The 18,208-nt window shown below is 39.9% G+C and overlaps 1 protein-coding gene across 2 annotated transcripts in view; it reads left to right on the top strand.

Moving 5' to 3' along the window:
* The first annotated feature begins 12,223 nt into the window (after nucleotides 1–12,223).
* SYDE2 (synapse defective Rho GTPase homolog 2) overlaps nucleotides 12,224–18,208 on the top strand; it is a 43,634-nt gene continuing 37,649 nt past the window's right edge. Inside the window, exon 1 of one of the 2 annotated variants that reach the window (XM_054566917.1) lies at nucleotides 12,224–13,086. In XM_054566917.1, coding sequence (XP_054422892.1) covers nucleotides 12,351–13,086 — 736 coding nt within the window. In that variant the 5' untranslated portion in view covers nucleotides 12,224–12,350. The remainder of the gene's footprint in view (nucleotides 13,087–18,208) is intronic. The other variant, XM_054566918.1, reaches the window with a different exon arrangement.

Here is an 18,208-nt window from a genome sequence, read left to right as displayed (position 1 = left end):
TTGGTATTCCCAAGCACATTCCTACCTCTGTGCCTTTGCTCATGCTGTTCTGCTAGTGGCATAGCAAATGAGATTCTCAGCAGCTGGTAAGCAGTTCAGCCCTGATGAGGGGGAAAAACCCACTTCGTTCTACCGGGTAGTTTCAATGAAGGGATGAAGGAGGCACAACAGAAATGGTATGTATACAGACAAATATAATAAACTAATTTTTTCCTCTAAAATTCTTCAAAATATATTTGATGATTGAAAGCAAAAATTATAACATTATCTGATGGAGTTTCAACATATGATAAGACACTTATAAAAGGAAAGCGTAAGAGGTCCTGTATGTTGGTAGGTTTCTACATTCCACTTGAAGTGGTGAAATACTGATTTTAAGTAGACTGTGAACACTTAAGTATGTATATTATATCCCTAGAGAAACCAACTTAAAAAAAAACTATTTTTAGTAAAAAAAAACCTATTTAGACTCTGTCACCATAGATAAGTTAAAATGGAATACTAAAGAGAGTTCACGAACATAAAAAAAAGAAGGGGGGAGAAAAAGGAAAACAGAAGGGGCACAGGGAAAACAAGTAATACAATGGTAAACATAAATTCAAATATATAAATAACTCAATTAAATGTAAATGGAATGAATACTCTTTCTTTCTAAAGGAACGGTGAAGTTTTTTCTTTCTGGTATCATTTCTGTTTGAAGAATTTTCTTTAAAAATTCTTCTAGAGCAGGTTCACTGGCAATGAATTATCTTAGTTTTCCTTCACCTGAGAGTGTTTTCATTTCACCTTTATTCCTAAAGAATACGTAGGTAGGTATATAATTCTGAGTTAACAATTCTTCCAACACTTGAAAACATCGTGCCACTTTTCTTCTCATCTCCACGTCCCTGATGAGAAATCTGCCGTCACTTGAATCATTGTCTGACAATAGGTAATGTATAAGTTGTCTCTGACTGCTTTTAAGGTTTTTCTTTGTAGTTCCAGTAGATTGTTTACAATGTCTGGGCAAGGATTTCTTTGGCTTTATCTTGTTTGGAGTTTGCTGAATTTCTTACATTTCTATGGTTATGCCTTTTGTCATCCTTGAAAGTTTTCAGTTATTACACCTGCAAATATTTTTTCAGCACCACACTCCCCTCTCTTTCTGGGGCTCTGATGATGCGAATGTTAGTTATTCACCTACCAACCCCTAAGGCTCTTTTCATTGATCTCAAATTCTTTTTTTCTCTGTGGGTGAGATTGGAAAATTCCTATTGATATATCTCCAAGGGCACAGATTCTTTCTCTGCCATCTCCATTCTTTGGAGGCCTATCCAGTGAAGTTATTTATTTCCTTTTTTTTTTTTTGGTCATTATAGTCTTCATTTCTAAAATATCCACTCAGTTCTATTTTTTGCTGAACCTACCTATTTCCCTATTTTTAAAACTATACATATTTAAACATTTATATAATAGCTGTTTTAAAGTCTTTGTCAGATAATTTCAACATCTGTGTCATCATGGTATTGGTGTCTATTGATTTTCTTTTCCCATGCAAGTTAAGATTTTCCTAGTTTTTTGTATCCAGAGTAATTTTGGATTCTATCCTGGACATATTGAATATTATGTTCCAAAACGCTGGGTCTTGTTTAAACGCTATAGGAATGTTGATTAAAAACAACAACAACAATAACAATCTGAACCACTTCTGGCTCATAAATGGCTGTCTTGTGTGTATCCTCACATAATGGAAAGGAAGGGGTGAGGGAACTCTTTAGGGACTCTTTTATAGGGACACTAATCCCATTCATGACGGATCCACCCTCATGACCTAACCACTCCCAAAGGCTCCACCTCCTAATACAATCCCACTGGGGATTATGTTTCAACGTAGGAATTTTGGAGAGACATAAGCATTCAGTCTGTAATGGTAAGAATTGTAACAGTGGGGAATTCTAAACCACCCTACCCTTCTTTTGACATTGTTTCTGTAAATTCTGACTCTAACTAATATGTAGCTTGTAGATGAACAGTGTGTTTGTATAAGGATCCTAGGAACTAACTTCAAAAAAATATAGACTCTGACCTTCAAGCATCCCAACTTGGGGAGATGTGCTGACCTTCAGTTGTGGAGCCCGAATGACATAAAGTCAGGACGATGTGAATCCATGATGACTAAACAAGGATGAGGCACACCAGACCATCACTTGGCTAATGGAATGGATTGTGCTCCTTTGCACGTAGAGAACTTTGCAGCCCCCTCCCTGATCTCTTCGTTCTGTGTCCCTCCCCTTCCTTATAAAAACCAGTGCCTCCACTAAGAGCTGGAGATGGGCTTTGAGACAAGAGTCCCCCATCTTCCCAGGAAATGGACTTTGAGATGAGTCTCCCATCTTCCAGGTTGCTGGCACTTTGAAATTAAACCACTTTCCTTTACATCAACACCTGCCTCTGGAGTGTTAGCTTTCGTAGCTGCAGGCAGCGGGACGTGTGTTCAGTACAAGTCGGACATGTGTTTGATACAAGTCCACGGCACAGTCTCAGGTTCTTCTCAATTCCCTGGTGCTTCTTTCTTTGGTCCTTGTGTCACCAACCTGAGGCATTAGTTACCTCTCTCTACTGCATGCTTCTTTGACTGTCCTAGCATTCATGGCCAAGCAGCAGAAAAACAGGAGAGAAAAAGGCCATGGGAGTTTGTCCCGCCATCTTCGGGCCACAGCTCCAACGTTCAGAGAAAGGTTTTCCTCTTCTCAGTATTAGCTGCTGTAGGCTCCCATTGTGTCCTCCACCATCGCCACTACTGGCTGCTTGGGAGCTGGAGTGCAACAGTAAAAAAGAAGAAGAGAAAACTGCAGGGATTTCTGCCCTTTCTCTGAGCTTGGAAGTTCCCACTTTGATGAGAGAGACTTGAGGGCTTCTCCTAGAGCTCTGTCTTTTGGGGGGCCCAGTGCCCAGTTCCAGGTGTGAAGCTACATTGCATTCAGGTCAAGGAATACTAGGAAAAAAAAAAAGTAAACTCACCACCAGTTTGGTGGTCCTATGTGGTCTTCCCCAATCCACCTGCTACTATATACTTTTCAGAGTCCTTGAATAGGTGATGCATGCATTCTTTCCATGTTTTATAATTAAGAGATAGAGTGTGCATTTTACTAAAAACACTAGTTGGCCTTTTTATTTTACAGATATTTTAGTGTACCTGACTGCATTCTAAGAGAAACTATCTGGACCTGTGTATGTTCAGTTTTCATTAATAAGTTTTATCTGAGCAAGAATTCTCTTGTTTCTCCCTGCCTATAGTATTTGAACCAAATATAACTATGATTCCTATATTAAATGTGCACTTATTAAATTTACTCCTGGGGTAAACAGAGACATAAAACTTCTCATACCTCCAGGCAGTGTTGACTTATGCATTAAATTTGTTAGGAGCTTTGTTCTCTTTTATTTGGACAATATTTGGGTATGTAATTATGTCGTTGCTTACTGGTATTCATAGTAAGAAAAGAAAGGAAAAGTTTTCAGATTAGTGACCTTCTTGTACATGTAAAGAAAAACTTTTTATTTAATGTAATTTCACAGAGATTCTGGTAGAAATGACATTCCCCCTATTGGGTCATTTGAAATTCTTGTTATAAAATAAGTTTTTACTTTCTTTTCCATCAGACATGTTAGATCAGATACATTAGCACATACCATGTTGATATTTATAATAAAACATCACACTCTAAAATTATTGTTCTGGATTACCAGACTATCACTTTAGTACTACTAATGGTATTGTTGAAATCATGGTTTCCCAGCAGCAACTATTCTTCACATGAAGTTGAATTCCACTTCAATAGCTCTGTGTGTGTGTGTGTGTGTGTGTGTGTGTGTGTGTGTGTGTGTGTGTGTGGATGGGGAGTATATAAGATTGTTTTCATTTTGCTTTTCTATGTTTTCCAAGTTATCAATGATTATAAAGAAAGAATCACTTTCATCAGGTAAAAAGTGCCTTTAAAAATGAAAGGATTTGTATTAGAAGATTGGAAAACTGGGCTTGGATCTCCTGAACAACCATGATTAAATGGCTTCCTCCTCTGCTGGCTGACCCTGGACTGGTAGATCCTGGACTGGTAGACTCATTGGCAGGAGACACCTGATTCCAACAGGCGCTGAGTTTGGATCCTGTTATAAATGTGTGAGAGAAAGCTGTCTTTGCATGAAGGTCTTTAGTTTTTTTGTTTTTGTTTTTTAATAGCAATTACTGAGTTTTCATAGGGTACTGACCCTTATGTTGATGATCACAGTGTTGCGTTTTTTCCTTTACATTTAATTTAATTTTTGAAGAAGAGAGAGAGGAAGGGAAACACTGATATAAGAGAAAAAAACCCATTGGTTGCCTTTTGAAGGTGCCTCAACCGGTACAAACTCACAACCCAGGCATGTTCCTTGATCAGGAATTGAACTGGCAACCTCTCAGTTTGCAGAGCGATGCCCCACCAACTAAGCCACACTGGGCCAGGCAACCATCACAGTGTTGATAATGACTCTGTAGGCTCTTCTCTTCTCTTAGTTAATGGATCAAGCTGTCTGGTACCTCTTTTTTAAAAAAAAATTTTAACAAAATATTTTATTTATTTTATTGTTAGAGAGAGGGGAAAGGAGGGAGAAACAGAGAGAGAGAAACATTGATGTGTGAGAGAAACATCAATCGGTTGCCTCTTGCACGCCCTCAGCTGGGGACCTGGCCTGCAACCCAGGCATGTGCCCTGACTGGGAATCAAAATGGTAACCTTTCAGTCCATAGGCCTGTGCTCAATCCACTGAGCCACACCAGCCAGGGCTGGTAGCAATTTTTGTAAGGACACTAATCCCATCAGACCAGGGACCCACTCTCATTACTTAATTATTACCCAAAGACCCCATCTCCAGATTCTTTCATATGGGGGCTTTAACATATGAAATGTGTAGAGACACAAATATTCAGTCTATAAAACCAACTGAATGACTTTCTTAAAACCTACTATTTCTACACTGAATGTTCACTTCTGGCCTTGTGTATAATATGTCCCACTTTCTTATGTGTCATAATTGATGGGTGTATCAAAATTTAAAATAAGAACTGAAATAAAATGAGATTTTTTTCCTAAAGCAAAACCATGGAGGGATCAGTAGTTTTTATGTGCTCTAACAAAAATGAGCTTGGAAGGAAAATGACTGGTTTTGTAAAGTAAAAAGAGTCTAGTATTCTTTTCTGGATTACTTGAAAGAGTTAATAAATGAGTGCTTATCTGCCGTTCCCTATTTACATATAATTGAATAATCAGAAGATGATTTTAATCAGGAGAGAAGTTATCAGGAAGTTTTTGGTTTGTTTTTCCCTTGAGGTGGTTCCCATGCTATTCCAGAATGTTAGATGATATGCAGCTCCTTACCCCGTGCCTTGGAGAAAATCCTCCAGTAAAAGAATACAAAAGGCTAAAAATGTGTTTACTAACTTATCTTTTTCAGTGTAATTATGGTTTCTCTTAGTAGTTTCTTGCTTATAAGTAAGGGTCATTGGTTTTGTTTACATAAGAGAACCACGAGTTTCCATTAGGAAATGAATGAAAGTGATTTCTAAATGCTAAAAATCCTTTTGTTTATGTTTTCTTCATAGTGTGAGGTAGAGGGGGATATGGAAAGTCTTTCTGCTTATTTAATTTTGTAAGTCTAGATTTAAATTCATTTGGTAATTGATAGAGAAAAAAAGAGCTTTAAGTAAGAAACCACTGGTATTAACCTGGCTTAGTTGGTTGGGTGTCATTCCCCAAAGCTAAAGGTTGCTGGTTCGATACCCAGTCAGGGCACATGCCTGGGTTGAGGGCCAGAGAGGCAACTGGCCAATGTTTCTCACAAACATCAATGTTTCTCTCACTCTCTTTTCCCTTCCCTTTCCCTCCCTCTAAGAGTACATAAATAAAATCTTTAAAAAGAAAAGAAGCCACTGGTATTTATTTGTTGTATGTGTAGGGTTCAAATAGAAAGCTCTACTGAAAAACCAGGATGTGGTATATGAAGGCATTTCTGACAGCAATTGCCCAGTGAAACAGCTTTCAAGCTGTTTTTATTTGGATCTTCAAATCTCCATTAAAGGTTCTCTTAAAATCTTTTTCTTTTTAATGAATATTAGCTGGGCGTAGATTTGGTAGTGGGAGGATGAGGAAGTTCTCTTTTGAAGGTTTTATCTCAAAGTGTAACAAAAAGAAAGGTCCTAATTGAGAAAGAGGATGAGTGGACTAGAAATTTAGCGGAGTTGTTGAGCAGCACTGAGGGACATTGTAAAATTTGTGATGCGTTTTTCTCCACCCACATTAAGTCATCCAAGTGTCAATGCAAAGTATATAAAAAGTTAGCTCTAACCAGAGTTGAGATTTTACCGAGTAGGACCATGGGAAAGCGGGGCAAGAGAATTGAAACTGTACGCAAGGGAGTGATTATTCAAGGGCCATGTAGTACAAACTGGGAAAGCGTGGAAGAAAAGACAGAGGACAGTGACAGACTGGAGGGATAATGGGATCAAAGCATTGTTGGAATCTGTGTGCCAGAGGGAGAGAGCTAGGAAATAGGAATTGTTGTCTGCACAGTTTGCAGTAGTTGGTTATGACAAGCTCTAACGCATGACTCTGGGATTGGGTGCCTGAGGTGGGTGGAGGAAAAGAGAAGTCCAAGGAAATGACAGGCCAGGCTATTGGATGGATCCTTTTTGTGAATAATGAAATCATGAAGAATAATGACAAGACAAATGGCAGAGAGAAAGAGATAGTGAGGCAGTTGCTAGAATGAATGAAGGGGAAGTTGGTAGATGACTACAAAAATGCAGAGTGCTAAAGTTGAATGCCGTGTATTTCCATATTGAGCTGTGAATTTTTAGGAGGAAGGAATAAGGATTTGTAACTGGCAAAGGTGAACAAGAGCTCTCCATGATACGTGGCTTTTGTGCATAGGACTGATCAAGTTAGGGTTTGAGCTAGTTCTACCTGATTTCAAATCATTTCCATTGTATCATCTCAGATTTGGAGTAGAATTATCATTCTTGGACCTAGATTCCAATATTCTCTTGCCAGCCCTGCAGTATTAATTATTGGCTGCTGTCAAAGTTGTGTTGCTTTAAACAGCTGCCAGGATCTATTTTACAAGTCTGATTCCTGTTAAAATAAAAAAAATATTATGGGAAATTTCAAACATGTACAGAAATAGAGACACTAGTAAAACAAATTCCCATGTACTCGTCACCCAGCTTCAACAATGATCAACTCAAAGCTCATCTTCCTTTTTCTACATCCTATCTCCCCCCTCAATTATTTTGAAACAAATCTCTGATTATTGCATGTCATTTTATCAATATTTCAGTATTTATCTCTAAAGGATACAGGACTATTTTTTAATCACAACTAAAATTATAATTCCTCAGTATCATCAAATATCTTGTCAGTGTTCAAACCTCCCAGATGTTTATTTAAATTATGCTCCAAGTCAAGTCCATACATTGGAATTGGTTAATATGTTGAAGAAACTGGATTCTCTGACCAGTTTTCTACCACACTCTGGATTTTGTTATTGCATTTCCATGGTGTTATTATACATGCTCCTCTGTTCTCTGAAATTCTTGGAAACTGGTAATCAGATCTTGACACTGATCCAACTGAGGCTCATTTTTTGATAAGAATGTCCCATTGGTGGCGATGTGTGCTTGATCAGAGGCCATATAACATCAGGTTGTGTATCTCTCTTTGGATGTTAGTAGCCACTGGTAGCTTTTGCCTAGATCCATTATTTCATTAGGGTGCTAAATGATGATATTCTATCAATTTTTTTTATTAGGTTGATAATTTTTGAAAGAGAGCAACTTCCCTTCATCAACTATGGGTTACTCTGAGGTATGTAGGAAAGACAGGCTAAACCATCAGTTTACTTTTGAAAGAGGTTTTAAGGATGCATATATTTTGCCTTTAAGCCAGGTATTTAGTTGTAGCTTGTCCTACTTTTAAAATTAGACTACTTTTACAAGATGCAGTTTTACATCGTGGCTTAAGTGTGAATAGATTTACTGTTAAATGGACATAGATTATAGGATTTAATTTTTAACACCCTGAAAGAGGACAGCCCTGAGGAGCATTAAAATGTTCAACAGTTTTCCAATGTTCAGCTGCACTTCACAAAAGCTCATAAAATATTAAACTCTTTTCTGATAGGTAGCCAACTAAATAATTTATAAAAATGAAGGCTCAAGTCAGTACGAGTGCTATTATAGCAAGAGTCAATTCTTTTTTTCTATTAGAGGAAATGTGCCAGCGGTGTAGTGGATGAGGAATCAGATAGACAGGGTTCGAATTCCCCTTCACTACTCTCAATATTGTAAATATATAATGAGAGAATCTGAAATATCAGTGAATATTCTAAACATCATACATTTCTGGAAAGTTAGAAAATGCATATGCATTTAGCAAAAGCCTCTTTTTAAAATCACTTCAGTTAGGAGTGCAATGAAGTAAAAAATGTTGCCAACTGCCAGATATTGTTAATTATGAAGATATGAGCAGTAAAAATGGCTGTATTGAGCACATGTCATCTTTGATTCTAAGGGCTGTGGTAGGTAGTTTTAGGTTGAGCACTTTTTACGCAATATTGATGAGACTGCATGGCAGACCAGGTAGGTCTACTACACAGAGGATCCCAAGAACACAGTTTAGAGAGAGAATTGGGCATTTTCCAGTTAAACTTGCCTTTGGTTCCACTAAGAGTATAATGGAAGATTGAGCACCAGTGAGACAGAAATGCTCTCTAATTGCCTAGAAAATAACCATAACATACCTAGACATTTTCCTTCTATTACTTTTAAACTTCATCCTCTGCCTCAACATGCCCTCCCCCCACCACCTCCGCCTTTCCAGATTGTCCCGCCCCGTAGCCCCGTATCTAGTTCGTCTCCCTGCCTTGCTGGAGTCCTATTATCCCACAGTTGTTTCATCTTCTGTGACAGTGCTGACACATAGCTGTTAATTCATGGGGCATCAAAATGATTTCCAAGTCAGTGAGAAACAAGTACAAACACTGGAAAATGTGTCCTCCCACCCCCTTCAATCTTCATAGGGATCCATTGATTAGAAATATATGAAAATGGATCTAACAAAAAGGAAGAGTAATGCACATACAGAAAAGTAGGATTTGCATTTTTAAGGTTATTAAATAGTTTCTCATTGCTGCGGCTGCCTTACTTTCTTCTGTTGTGACCAAAATACTTCTTAAAACTTGTGAATTTATGTGACAGAACATTCTCAGCTTTAAAGTGGCATTAAATTCATTTATGCTGTGCAGCATCAGACTAGTTTTGAGAAATGCCTAGAACAATGCATAGTATTTTATATTGTTTGTGTTCTGTAACTCCCAACTCAGGAAGTTGACAAGATGAATTAAGAATGAAGTTCAGCCTACATCTTCAAGGTTATATTTTTCTATTCACATATTTTATATCTATACAAATATATATTTACAAATATATAATTTTATGTCTATATATTTATATTTTACAGCTATATAAATATATATTTATATATTTATAACTTGTGCTAGCTTGATAACTATGTTACCCACAAAGAATAAAAAATCTTGAAACCAGGAGTTGCAATGGGAATAATTTCTGAGATAGAGATCAAATTGTGTTTATAGACACCATATTGGCAGCTTTACTATCAGTCATTTCCTGTGGGAACATTTCACAGGGACATAATTTTATGCCTTCACTGTTCATTAAATAGCCTTGGTTCCATGGAATAAAAAGTGTACAACTAAAAATAGTAATGTAGGCAAATTACAACGTAACATTTCATGGTATTTTCCTAGATCAGAATTAAGATAATTTAACAAACTGTTCCTCTCCATCACTGAAATAATTTTAAAACAACACTAATACAGTATGGTCTAGTGGAGAGTTAGGCAACAGACTGGAAATTAAAGGCATTTCTATCAAGTTAAAGTTGACATTAATTTAAAAGTATTTACTTATCATGCCCAGTATTTAAGATACTACATTTATAACATGCAAAGAATACAAGTCAATTTTAGTCTCTGCCCTTCAGGAGTTTGTGAATTTTGTTCTACAGGAGATAGGTTACGTTCCGTATAATACAAAACAAGCAATAAATATACTATGCGTGAGCACGAATAAAGTACTGTTGGAGTTCGGAAGAATGGGAAGTCATGTCCATTTGGGAGATCAGAAATGACTTTATAAAGAAGGCAGCTGGGTGGAATTTTTTTTTTTGAGACTTTATTTATTTTTAGAGAGAGGGGAAAGGAGAGAAAGAAACATTGATCAGTTGCCTCTGACACTCCCCCTCCCCCAGGGTCATGCCCTGATTGGGAATCAAACTGGTGACCCCTTGATTCCCAGGCTGGCACTCAGTCCACTGAGCCACACCAGCCAGGGCTAAGTGGAATCTTAAACGACGGGTAAGATTTCTGAAAATAGAGATGCAGGTAAAAATATTCTGAGGCAGAGACCAGATACTAACAAAGTTAGTATAGCTCAAAGCACATTTAGAGACTAGAGACTTTGACTGATTGGGGGAAAAAAACCTACATAGCGAAAATATAGTTGGAAATGGTTAAGTTAGAGCTACATTCTCTTATTCAGTTATGTAAGCTTTTAGTCAACAAATACGTCTTGAGTACTTACTATGTGCAAGTACTGTGCTAAAAGTACGTTCATGAGCTATGAAGACAAAGGCCCTTTCTAATATGTAAACATTGAAAAATGTTGCTGAAATCAGGGATGATGCAACACACTGATTCCAACACGACATACTTCAGTTTACAACTGTTACATAGAACATGTTTTTGAGACAAGTTTGGTATTTCCAAATAACATTGTTTCTCAATTTCAATCCAATTGTTCCTCAACCCAGCTTTAATAAAAATGAAGTGTTATCTGGGCGATGGAGGGGGACACAACATTTGTGGCGCCATTTTAAAAGTTTTGATTGAAGTCAGAATTAATTTTGTTTTAGCATGAACTGACTGGGGAAAAAAAGAATTTAAAGAGTGATACCGAAGGTGATTTTTTTTTAAAAAAACAAAAACGGATTTATCCTAATTGAAAAGGAATCGCTGCCAATTCCCTTTAAGTAGCTAGCTCTCTGCAAGTAAAATGATTTGGGACGTTTCTGTAACACATAGAACAGAGCTACAAGCTACACCTGTCCTCATACTTTGTCTGTCAGTCACAGCAATCTTTGTTTTCTCTCGACCTAGGGCTTCCTTGTGCAATGGTTACAATGGGGAGGGGAGTGAAGATGATGGGTGGCGGCCAGGCGGGCACTTTCCCTTTCTGTCTTCCTAACCAAAACTTTGCAGCCTCCGGCCCAGACAGACTCACCTCGTTTTTTCCTGCCTTCCCACTGCACTCCCACGCTCGGTGCGCTCGCCCTCCCTCACCTCGGTGTACTTCAGCTCACCCCCACCTAATCCCCCGGCCCGCCCTCCTCCTGGCCCCGCGCCCCAGGACGACCCGGACGCACAGCCCGCAGCCCGCAGCCCGCGGCCCCCAGCCCGCACGCCCCGTCGCGGCCCCGAGCCCTGGGGCATGCGCTCTTCGGCGCCGCCGCCCTCCCCCACCCCTTCCCGCGGCGGAGTTATGCCAAGTATGTGAGGAGCCCGCGAGGGCCCGCGCTGGCCATGGGGAGCCGCGGCCGCCTCCGCGAACGCCGCTCTCTCCCGGAGCGGGGCTCCGACCTCTCCCCGCGGCGGGAGCAAGCCTGGTTCCTGAGGCCGAGGGGATGGCGGACCCTCTGAGGAGGACGCTGTCCAGGCTCCGGGGAAAGCGAGGTCCCCGCCCCGCCGGGGTACTCGGACTCCGGGCGGCCGCTGCAGCTACCGTGGCGGCCTCCTCGGCTGCCCAGGGAGACGCCAGGGCTGCTCCGGCTGGCCCCCCACGCGAGCACGCCGGCGGAGCCCGCCCGACCCTGGAGCCGCCCCCGCCGTCGCTACAAGCGTGGGGTCCGAAGGCGCGGGTCCCGGGACGGCGTCCGGAGCAGCTGGGGGCGCTCGGGCCTCGGCCGCGCGGCGGAAAGGAGGCCGCCCCTCAGAGCCGTGGGCTCCCTCGCGCCTCTGTGCACGCCATGCCGGGCTCCGAGGGCAGCGGAGAGGACGACGACGAGGACGCCGCCGACTACTACGAGAACCTGCCCGGCGGCTCCCAGTCCACCCGGGAGCCTGAGGGGGCGGAGGCGGAGCGGTGGCCCCCGCCTTCCCCGGCGGCGGGCTCCTCCCCGGGGGCGGAGGGCGGCCGCCTGGAGACAGGCAGGCTGCAGACCCAGTTGCGAGAGGCCTATTATCTGCTGATCCAGGCTATGCACGACCTGCCCCCTGACTCGGGCGCGCGGCGAGGCAGGGCGGATCGCGGCTGCCCAGCGGGAGCCCGGGCTCTCGGCCAGCCGCCTTCCGGCTGCGGCGCTGCGGACCGCCGAGCCAGCCTCAGAGACTGGGGACAGGGAGGCGGGGGCCACCCTTGGCAGCAGGTGTCCCCGCCCTGGTCGCCTCCGAGGGAGTCGTGGGGAGGCCGCCTGCGGACTCCTCGGATGCGTCTGTCCTGCAGCCGAAGCCTCGAGAGCCTCCGGGTAGGTGCCAAGCCAGCTCCCTTCCAGCGGTGGCCGAGCGACAGCTGGATCAGGTGCGGCGCGCGGGAGGACCGGGACGAGCCCCCGCCACGTGGAGGCGGGATGGACGGCTGGAACGGAGGCAGCGCCTCTGACGCCGAGCCCTCCGGCCTCCCGAGTCCCCGCTCCAAGGACCCCCGCCGTACCCCGGGAAGCACTTTCAAGGATCCTGCGGGGTCCCCTGTGATACGCAGCAAAGGAGACGTTCAGGAGGGGCTCCCCTTCCTCAAGCCGCCCGCAATGACAGTCAAGAAGCTGCAGAAGTGGATGTACAAAGGACGCCTGCTGTCCCTGGGAATGAAGGGGCGCGCCGGTGAGACACCCCCGAAAGTCACGGGAGCTCAGGGCCCCTCTCCAAATCTGGGCGCTTTGAAAATGCGTGAAAGTCAAGTCCTCTCGGTGCCTCCAGACGAAAGAATTACGCTGACAGGTAGAATAGTTTGCAATATAAATGCTAACACTTCGAGCCTTCATGTTTACTAACTGGGCTTCTGTCTTCAGAGGGATTTTGCAGACAGGTACGTGCCCGTGCCAAACAAAGTAAGTGTCAAGTAAGTGGCAGCTTAATGCGATTTCGAGGTTACTTAGTATAATGCATTCGCTCGTTTTGCTTTTTTTTCTTTCTTTTCACGATAGTGGCATGAGGAACTTGGGGTTTTTTGTTATTTCTTCTCTAGGAACCAGTGTGCCTACTTCCTAAGCACAACAGTGTGAGTAAAGGTTAAGTTCACCACACGCTTTTAGTAGGTTTGGAGTTGGGCGGTGCTACCTTGATTTTTATTCTTTGTAGCTCTAGGCAAATCCGTAGACTTGTGGAGTTGGTACATTTGAATTTGATCCAAGGTAGACTTTACAGACTTCATAAACTGTCATTTTACTCATTATACCTCCTCCCCCCCACCCCCAGGCGCGTGTGCACACAGACAGTCGCAGACACACAACCAAAAGCCAAAACCTAAGCAAACAAGAAAAAATTACCATAGTAAAATTTATTTTTAATCAGGTAGGATTCCCCATACTTCTCTCCACTTTTCCCTCCCCTCCTAACAACGTTAAGTAATTTTTTTATTGTGGAAAAACAATGGCACTGATATTTTAATCAAAAGAAAAATGTCCTTATGTACTTAAGAAACTGTAGACATTTAAAGTCATTTGTAAACTTAAGTATACTTGTCCTTATTATAGGATTTTGATGCCTATTTTTGTATGTGTGTGATTTTTAATTTCCACTGAAAGTTCAGTTCTAGAAATCTTTTATGTTGTAAATAGCAAAAATTCTCTTCTGAGAGAACTATAAAACCTTCAGACGGAGCCAAAAACAACATCACCTTTTGAATTTCACTCTTAAATATGAAGAGTTTCCATGAACTTGACTTACATATCAGCAATAATTTTTAAAACATTAAATGCTGAAATGTAAAATATATTCACAGTACTTGGCAGTTTCTCTGGTAAGAATTACAAATCCTCCCGGCCTGGGTTTATACACATTAACTTTGTTTAACCAATAAACACAAAACAGTGAGAGAAACAAAGTTCACAAAGCTTCTAAACACATAAGGAGAACAAATCAAATGATCAATTATAAGTGTATAGAATCATGAAGTTTCTTTGAATCTGTAGTCCACACCTGTCAAAAATTTCCCTTAAATTTATTGCATTTCACTGGAATAACAGGATAGCAGAATGTAGTTTTTTGTTGCTGTTGTGAAGAGATGTGTACTTTATGCTAAGTTCAAATTAACATATGTATTGCAGGAGTAAAGTATTTGTAACCATTTATTACATTTTATTACCATTGTAGCTGTACCTCCACTGATTTTGGTTAATTCTTTGTAGCACAGTTAAATTTGAGCCACAACAAAAATATATATAAAACTTCAAATATTTTTTTACTCTTTGTTGCAAAAAGGTTAGACTTTTACCATCTAATGGCTATTAATGCCCTTAATTGTAGTATAAACATTCAAGAATTTTAAAAGCAATAATAAATATGACCTTTACAAATAAATTTTTTTTTTCATTGAGAAATGAATTAAATGAAACTTTGAATTACTATGTCATGGTATTTTAGATGTTTTACAAGAATTTTAAGCAAGAGCTTAATCTTTGGTTTAAAGAACTTTCTTAGGTGTTGTTTCCTTTCATATCACCAATTCATCTTTTTACAAAAGATAAAAATAATGTGTGCAATGTTTACATATATAGATTTGGAGCGTTGTTGTTTTTTTTTTAATCACTATTTTTCATGAAGGTTAAAGTTACTAAAACATCCTGGATACTTTATATGGTTCCCATATAATCTTTATCTGCACCCCCAATCCCCAAAGTTCTTTGGTTGTTGTTGACTGTCACTGTTAACAACAACCAAAGAAACAGAGAGGTTGAGTAGTTTGCCTAAGGTCACTGAAATTACTGTAGTGTTTGTATATACTAGTATTTAAAAACTATTATGAGGATTCAAACTGAGGTCTTCATGACTCTAAAATCCCTATTTGCATAAAGGTCAAAGAGACTCTAAAGTTCTTTAGAGGTTTAATTCAATTCATTCTATTAAATTGCTTGGATTGAGGAGATGGATGGAATTTCAACAAGGTTTAGAAGGGTCAATAATTTCCTCAAAGTTGCAGAGAAGATAGGGGAATTTTAGAATAGGTTTTAGGACATTTTTAAATCAACTGCTATATCCATTTTAAACCTGTACTTTTAAATGTTTACTTTCTTCAAATTGATGTTACTTGGATTCTACTTTTAAATATGTTTCCTAAAAAATTAATTGGGCAGTCCAGATGAATCAGTACATTCTTGATGGTATAAAGATGTTAAATAGCCTAAAAGGTTTACATCCATTTTTCTATACAATATTATTTATGAGTACATTTTCTTTTAAAGCAGTTATACTTAGAATTTATAACAGAATATAATGGGACAGAGATACTTAATCTATGTAGGTATTTTGGAAATTTTTGAGACCATATGACAAATGGTAGCCAAAATTATATTCTACTTTGATTTTGGTCTTCTACTAAGAACCACTAAAACTTTTGGTAATATAATTAATGCCAGTGATTTGTTGCAGTTGGGGATGTAGTATTCATAGATTGGCCAATTTGTTCCTAATTGAGATGATTATTTAAGAAATCTAAAGCCATTACACGTAGTAAATATTGTCAAGTTTCTGCAAGCCTTAAGATTACGAAGGAATTTTAACCTATTTGCCAACTATGCTCATTATAAGTCTTTATAAATAAGTTTTAATTAGCATATAGTACTCAGAAATAAATTCAGAAGCGCCAGTTTGAGCCATGTTGTCCTTTTATCGCTTTAAAAAATCATTAGCCTTACTTTGACTCAGTTTTTCTTGCTCCATGATCTGTGAAGGAAAAAACTTAGGACATGTAACTTGTTAATATTTTGTCTATAATCTTTAGAGAGTTTTTTTAAATTAGTATTAATTAGCAGGTGTGATCTTGTGCATTATATCTAGAAGTGAAGTTGATACTTTTAATGCAGATTCTTATCTATTTCCTCTCTTTTCTCACCTAATTTCTTTGTGAGATACAGTCTTTATGAATTTTTCTAAGAAGTTCTTTTATGCATCTGTCCTTTGAGATAAGTAACTGTAGACATACAGTTTTCGACTGTGTTCTATCAATAGTTTTAAATCCCTCTCTGAGAAATTCTGCCATTGTGGCCCTACAAGCAAGTCCAGTTTTTTGTCTTTGTTTTTGTGTGTGTATACTGTGTGTTTTGGGGGAAGAATACCCTAGAATATTGGAGTTGCTGGTGGCAGGAAAACTCCTCCCACCCTCCATCCCTCCCTTCCATCCTCATACAAGGGTATGTTCACTGATTCTAGAGACAGAGGAAGGGGAAGAGAAACATCAATGTGAGAAAAACATTGATTGGCTGCCTCCTACATGTGCCCCACCTGGGGATCAAACCACAACCCAGGCATGTGCTCGGCCCGGGAATCAAAATCATAACCCTTTGGTGCAGGGGAAGAAAGATGCTCTAACCAACTGTGGCACTTGGCCAGGGCTGGAAGTCCTGCATTTTTAAGTAGTGTTTATACTTTGAGAATCACTAAGGATATTTGGTAGACTGTTGCCACTCAGAGTGTGTGTTTGTGTGTTTCACAGTTATAGAGCAGTGCTTTTCAAGTTTAATGTCCATATGAATTCCCTGAAAATCTTGTTAAAATGCAAATTTAATATGCAGACCTGAGAGTCTGCATTTTGACTCCTAGTGAGGATGATGCTGTTTGGTACTCATTTTAACTATTAAGGTTCTAGAATTCTCAGTCCCCCCAGTTACCTCTCTTAATACATTGATTTAACTTTTGAAAAACCATTATACTTTATTCTGGTAATTCATACTAACCCCTGTTAGAGAAAAGCACTTGAGCTCTTTCTGCTTTAGTTTTATACGTATGAATTTATACCTACTACTCATATATCACAAGTTTAAGCAGTTCCCTCCATATTGGTCTGATCTTGCACCAATAAAAATGAGAATTTGAAATCTGCAAGCCATATAGTATGGTGGTAAACAGAATAGAATAGATGTTCTGGGTTTTTGATTAGACTTACCACTTACTAGGCTTGTGACCTTGGACAAGTTACTCAGCCCTGCATAGCCTCAGTCCTCAGGTTGCTTTGTGGATGAAAAAAGATAATCCATTTGGTATCATGCCTGGTGCTTAGCTGTTACCAAGAGAAAGGCAAGCAGGCTTTGTGAGAATACTGCCTTGCCCCAGATCATTGGAATTCTGGATGGAGAGTGAAATAATCAGAGGTTGAGGAGTTCTGTCTTGCAGAGCATTGGGAATTGAGCTAGAGTGCCCTTTAGGGGCACTGCACTGTACTTACTCTACTCATCTTTTCGTTTGTGCTTCTTTTTCTTGCTCCTCCTCATTACTTTTGTGGAACTGAAAACAGTCTCAGCATTTTCTTCTCTACTTTCCTGTCCAAAAGCTAACACACAGCTTTTTTTCTTAAGGGTTTTTATTGCTAATCACAAGGGAGGAAAGTAAATGATAGAAATTCTTTCCCTTCCAAGGTACTTCTCTCCCGATTTAGATTTATCTGGAAATACCTAAGGCTAAGGCTTAAGCTTATTCTAGTCATTTCTTCTGGGCTGCCAGACTTGACTCTATAAGCAGGGCTGCTTTTATTTATTTGAGCTTGAATACAGTGTTCATGAGAATACTTACGCTTAGGTTTTTAAAAGAGAAGTAAGCAAAAGCAAGAGTTTGTTTCTATAGCAGAAATATTAAAATGATGAAAAGATATCTGTTGACATTGTACATTTTCAATGAAGGTTGAAACACATAATTTCTTAAAGTGTTTGCTGATGATTTTGGGCACTAGTCAAATGTTCAGTAATAGTGAGTCATGTAGATTTATTATGAAATAGAAGTTGAGAACACAAAATTGGCTTGAGTAGTTCACCACTATGTAAATATTTTTCTGAGTAAAATATTTTAGTTACCACTTCTGGATTTTCTTAAAGGTATTTAGAGTAAAAATGATTTTAATTAGAATCTGATA

The sequence above is a fragment of the Pteronotus mesoamericanus genome, unplaced genomic scaffold (assembly GCF_021234165.1).
Source record: "Pteronotus mesoamericanus isolate MK-2021 breed Mesoamerican mustached bat unplaced genomic scaffold, CSHL_Meso_final contig_181, whole genome shotgun sequence".
NCBI lineage: Eukaryota > Metazoa > Chordata > Mammalia > Chiroptera > Mormoopidae > Pteronotus > Pteronotus mesoamericanus.
The sequence above is the reverse complement of the archived record's forward strand: the minus strand, read 5'-3'. Positions and strand labels throughout refer to the sequence as shown.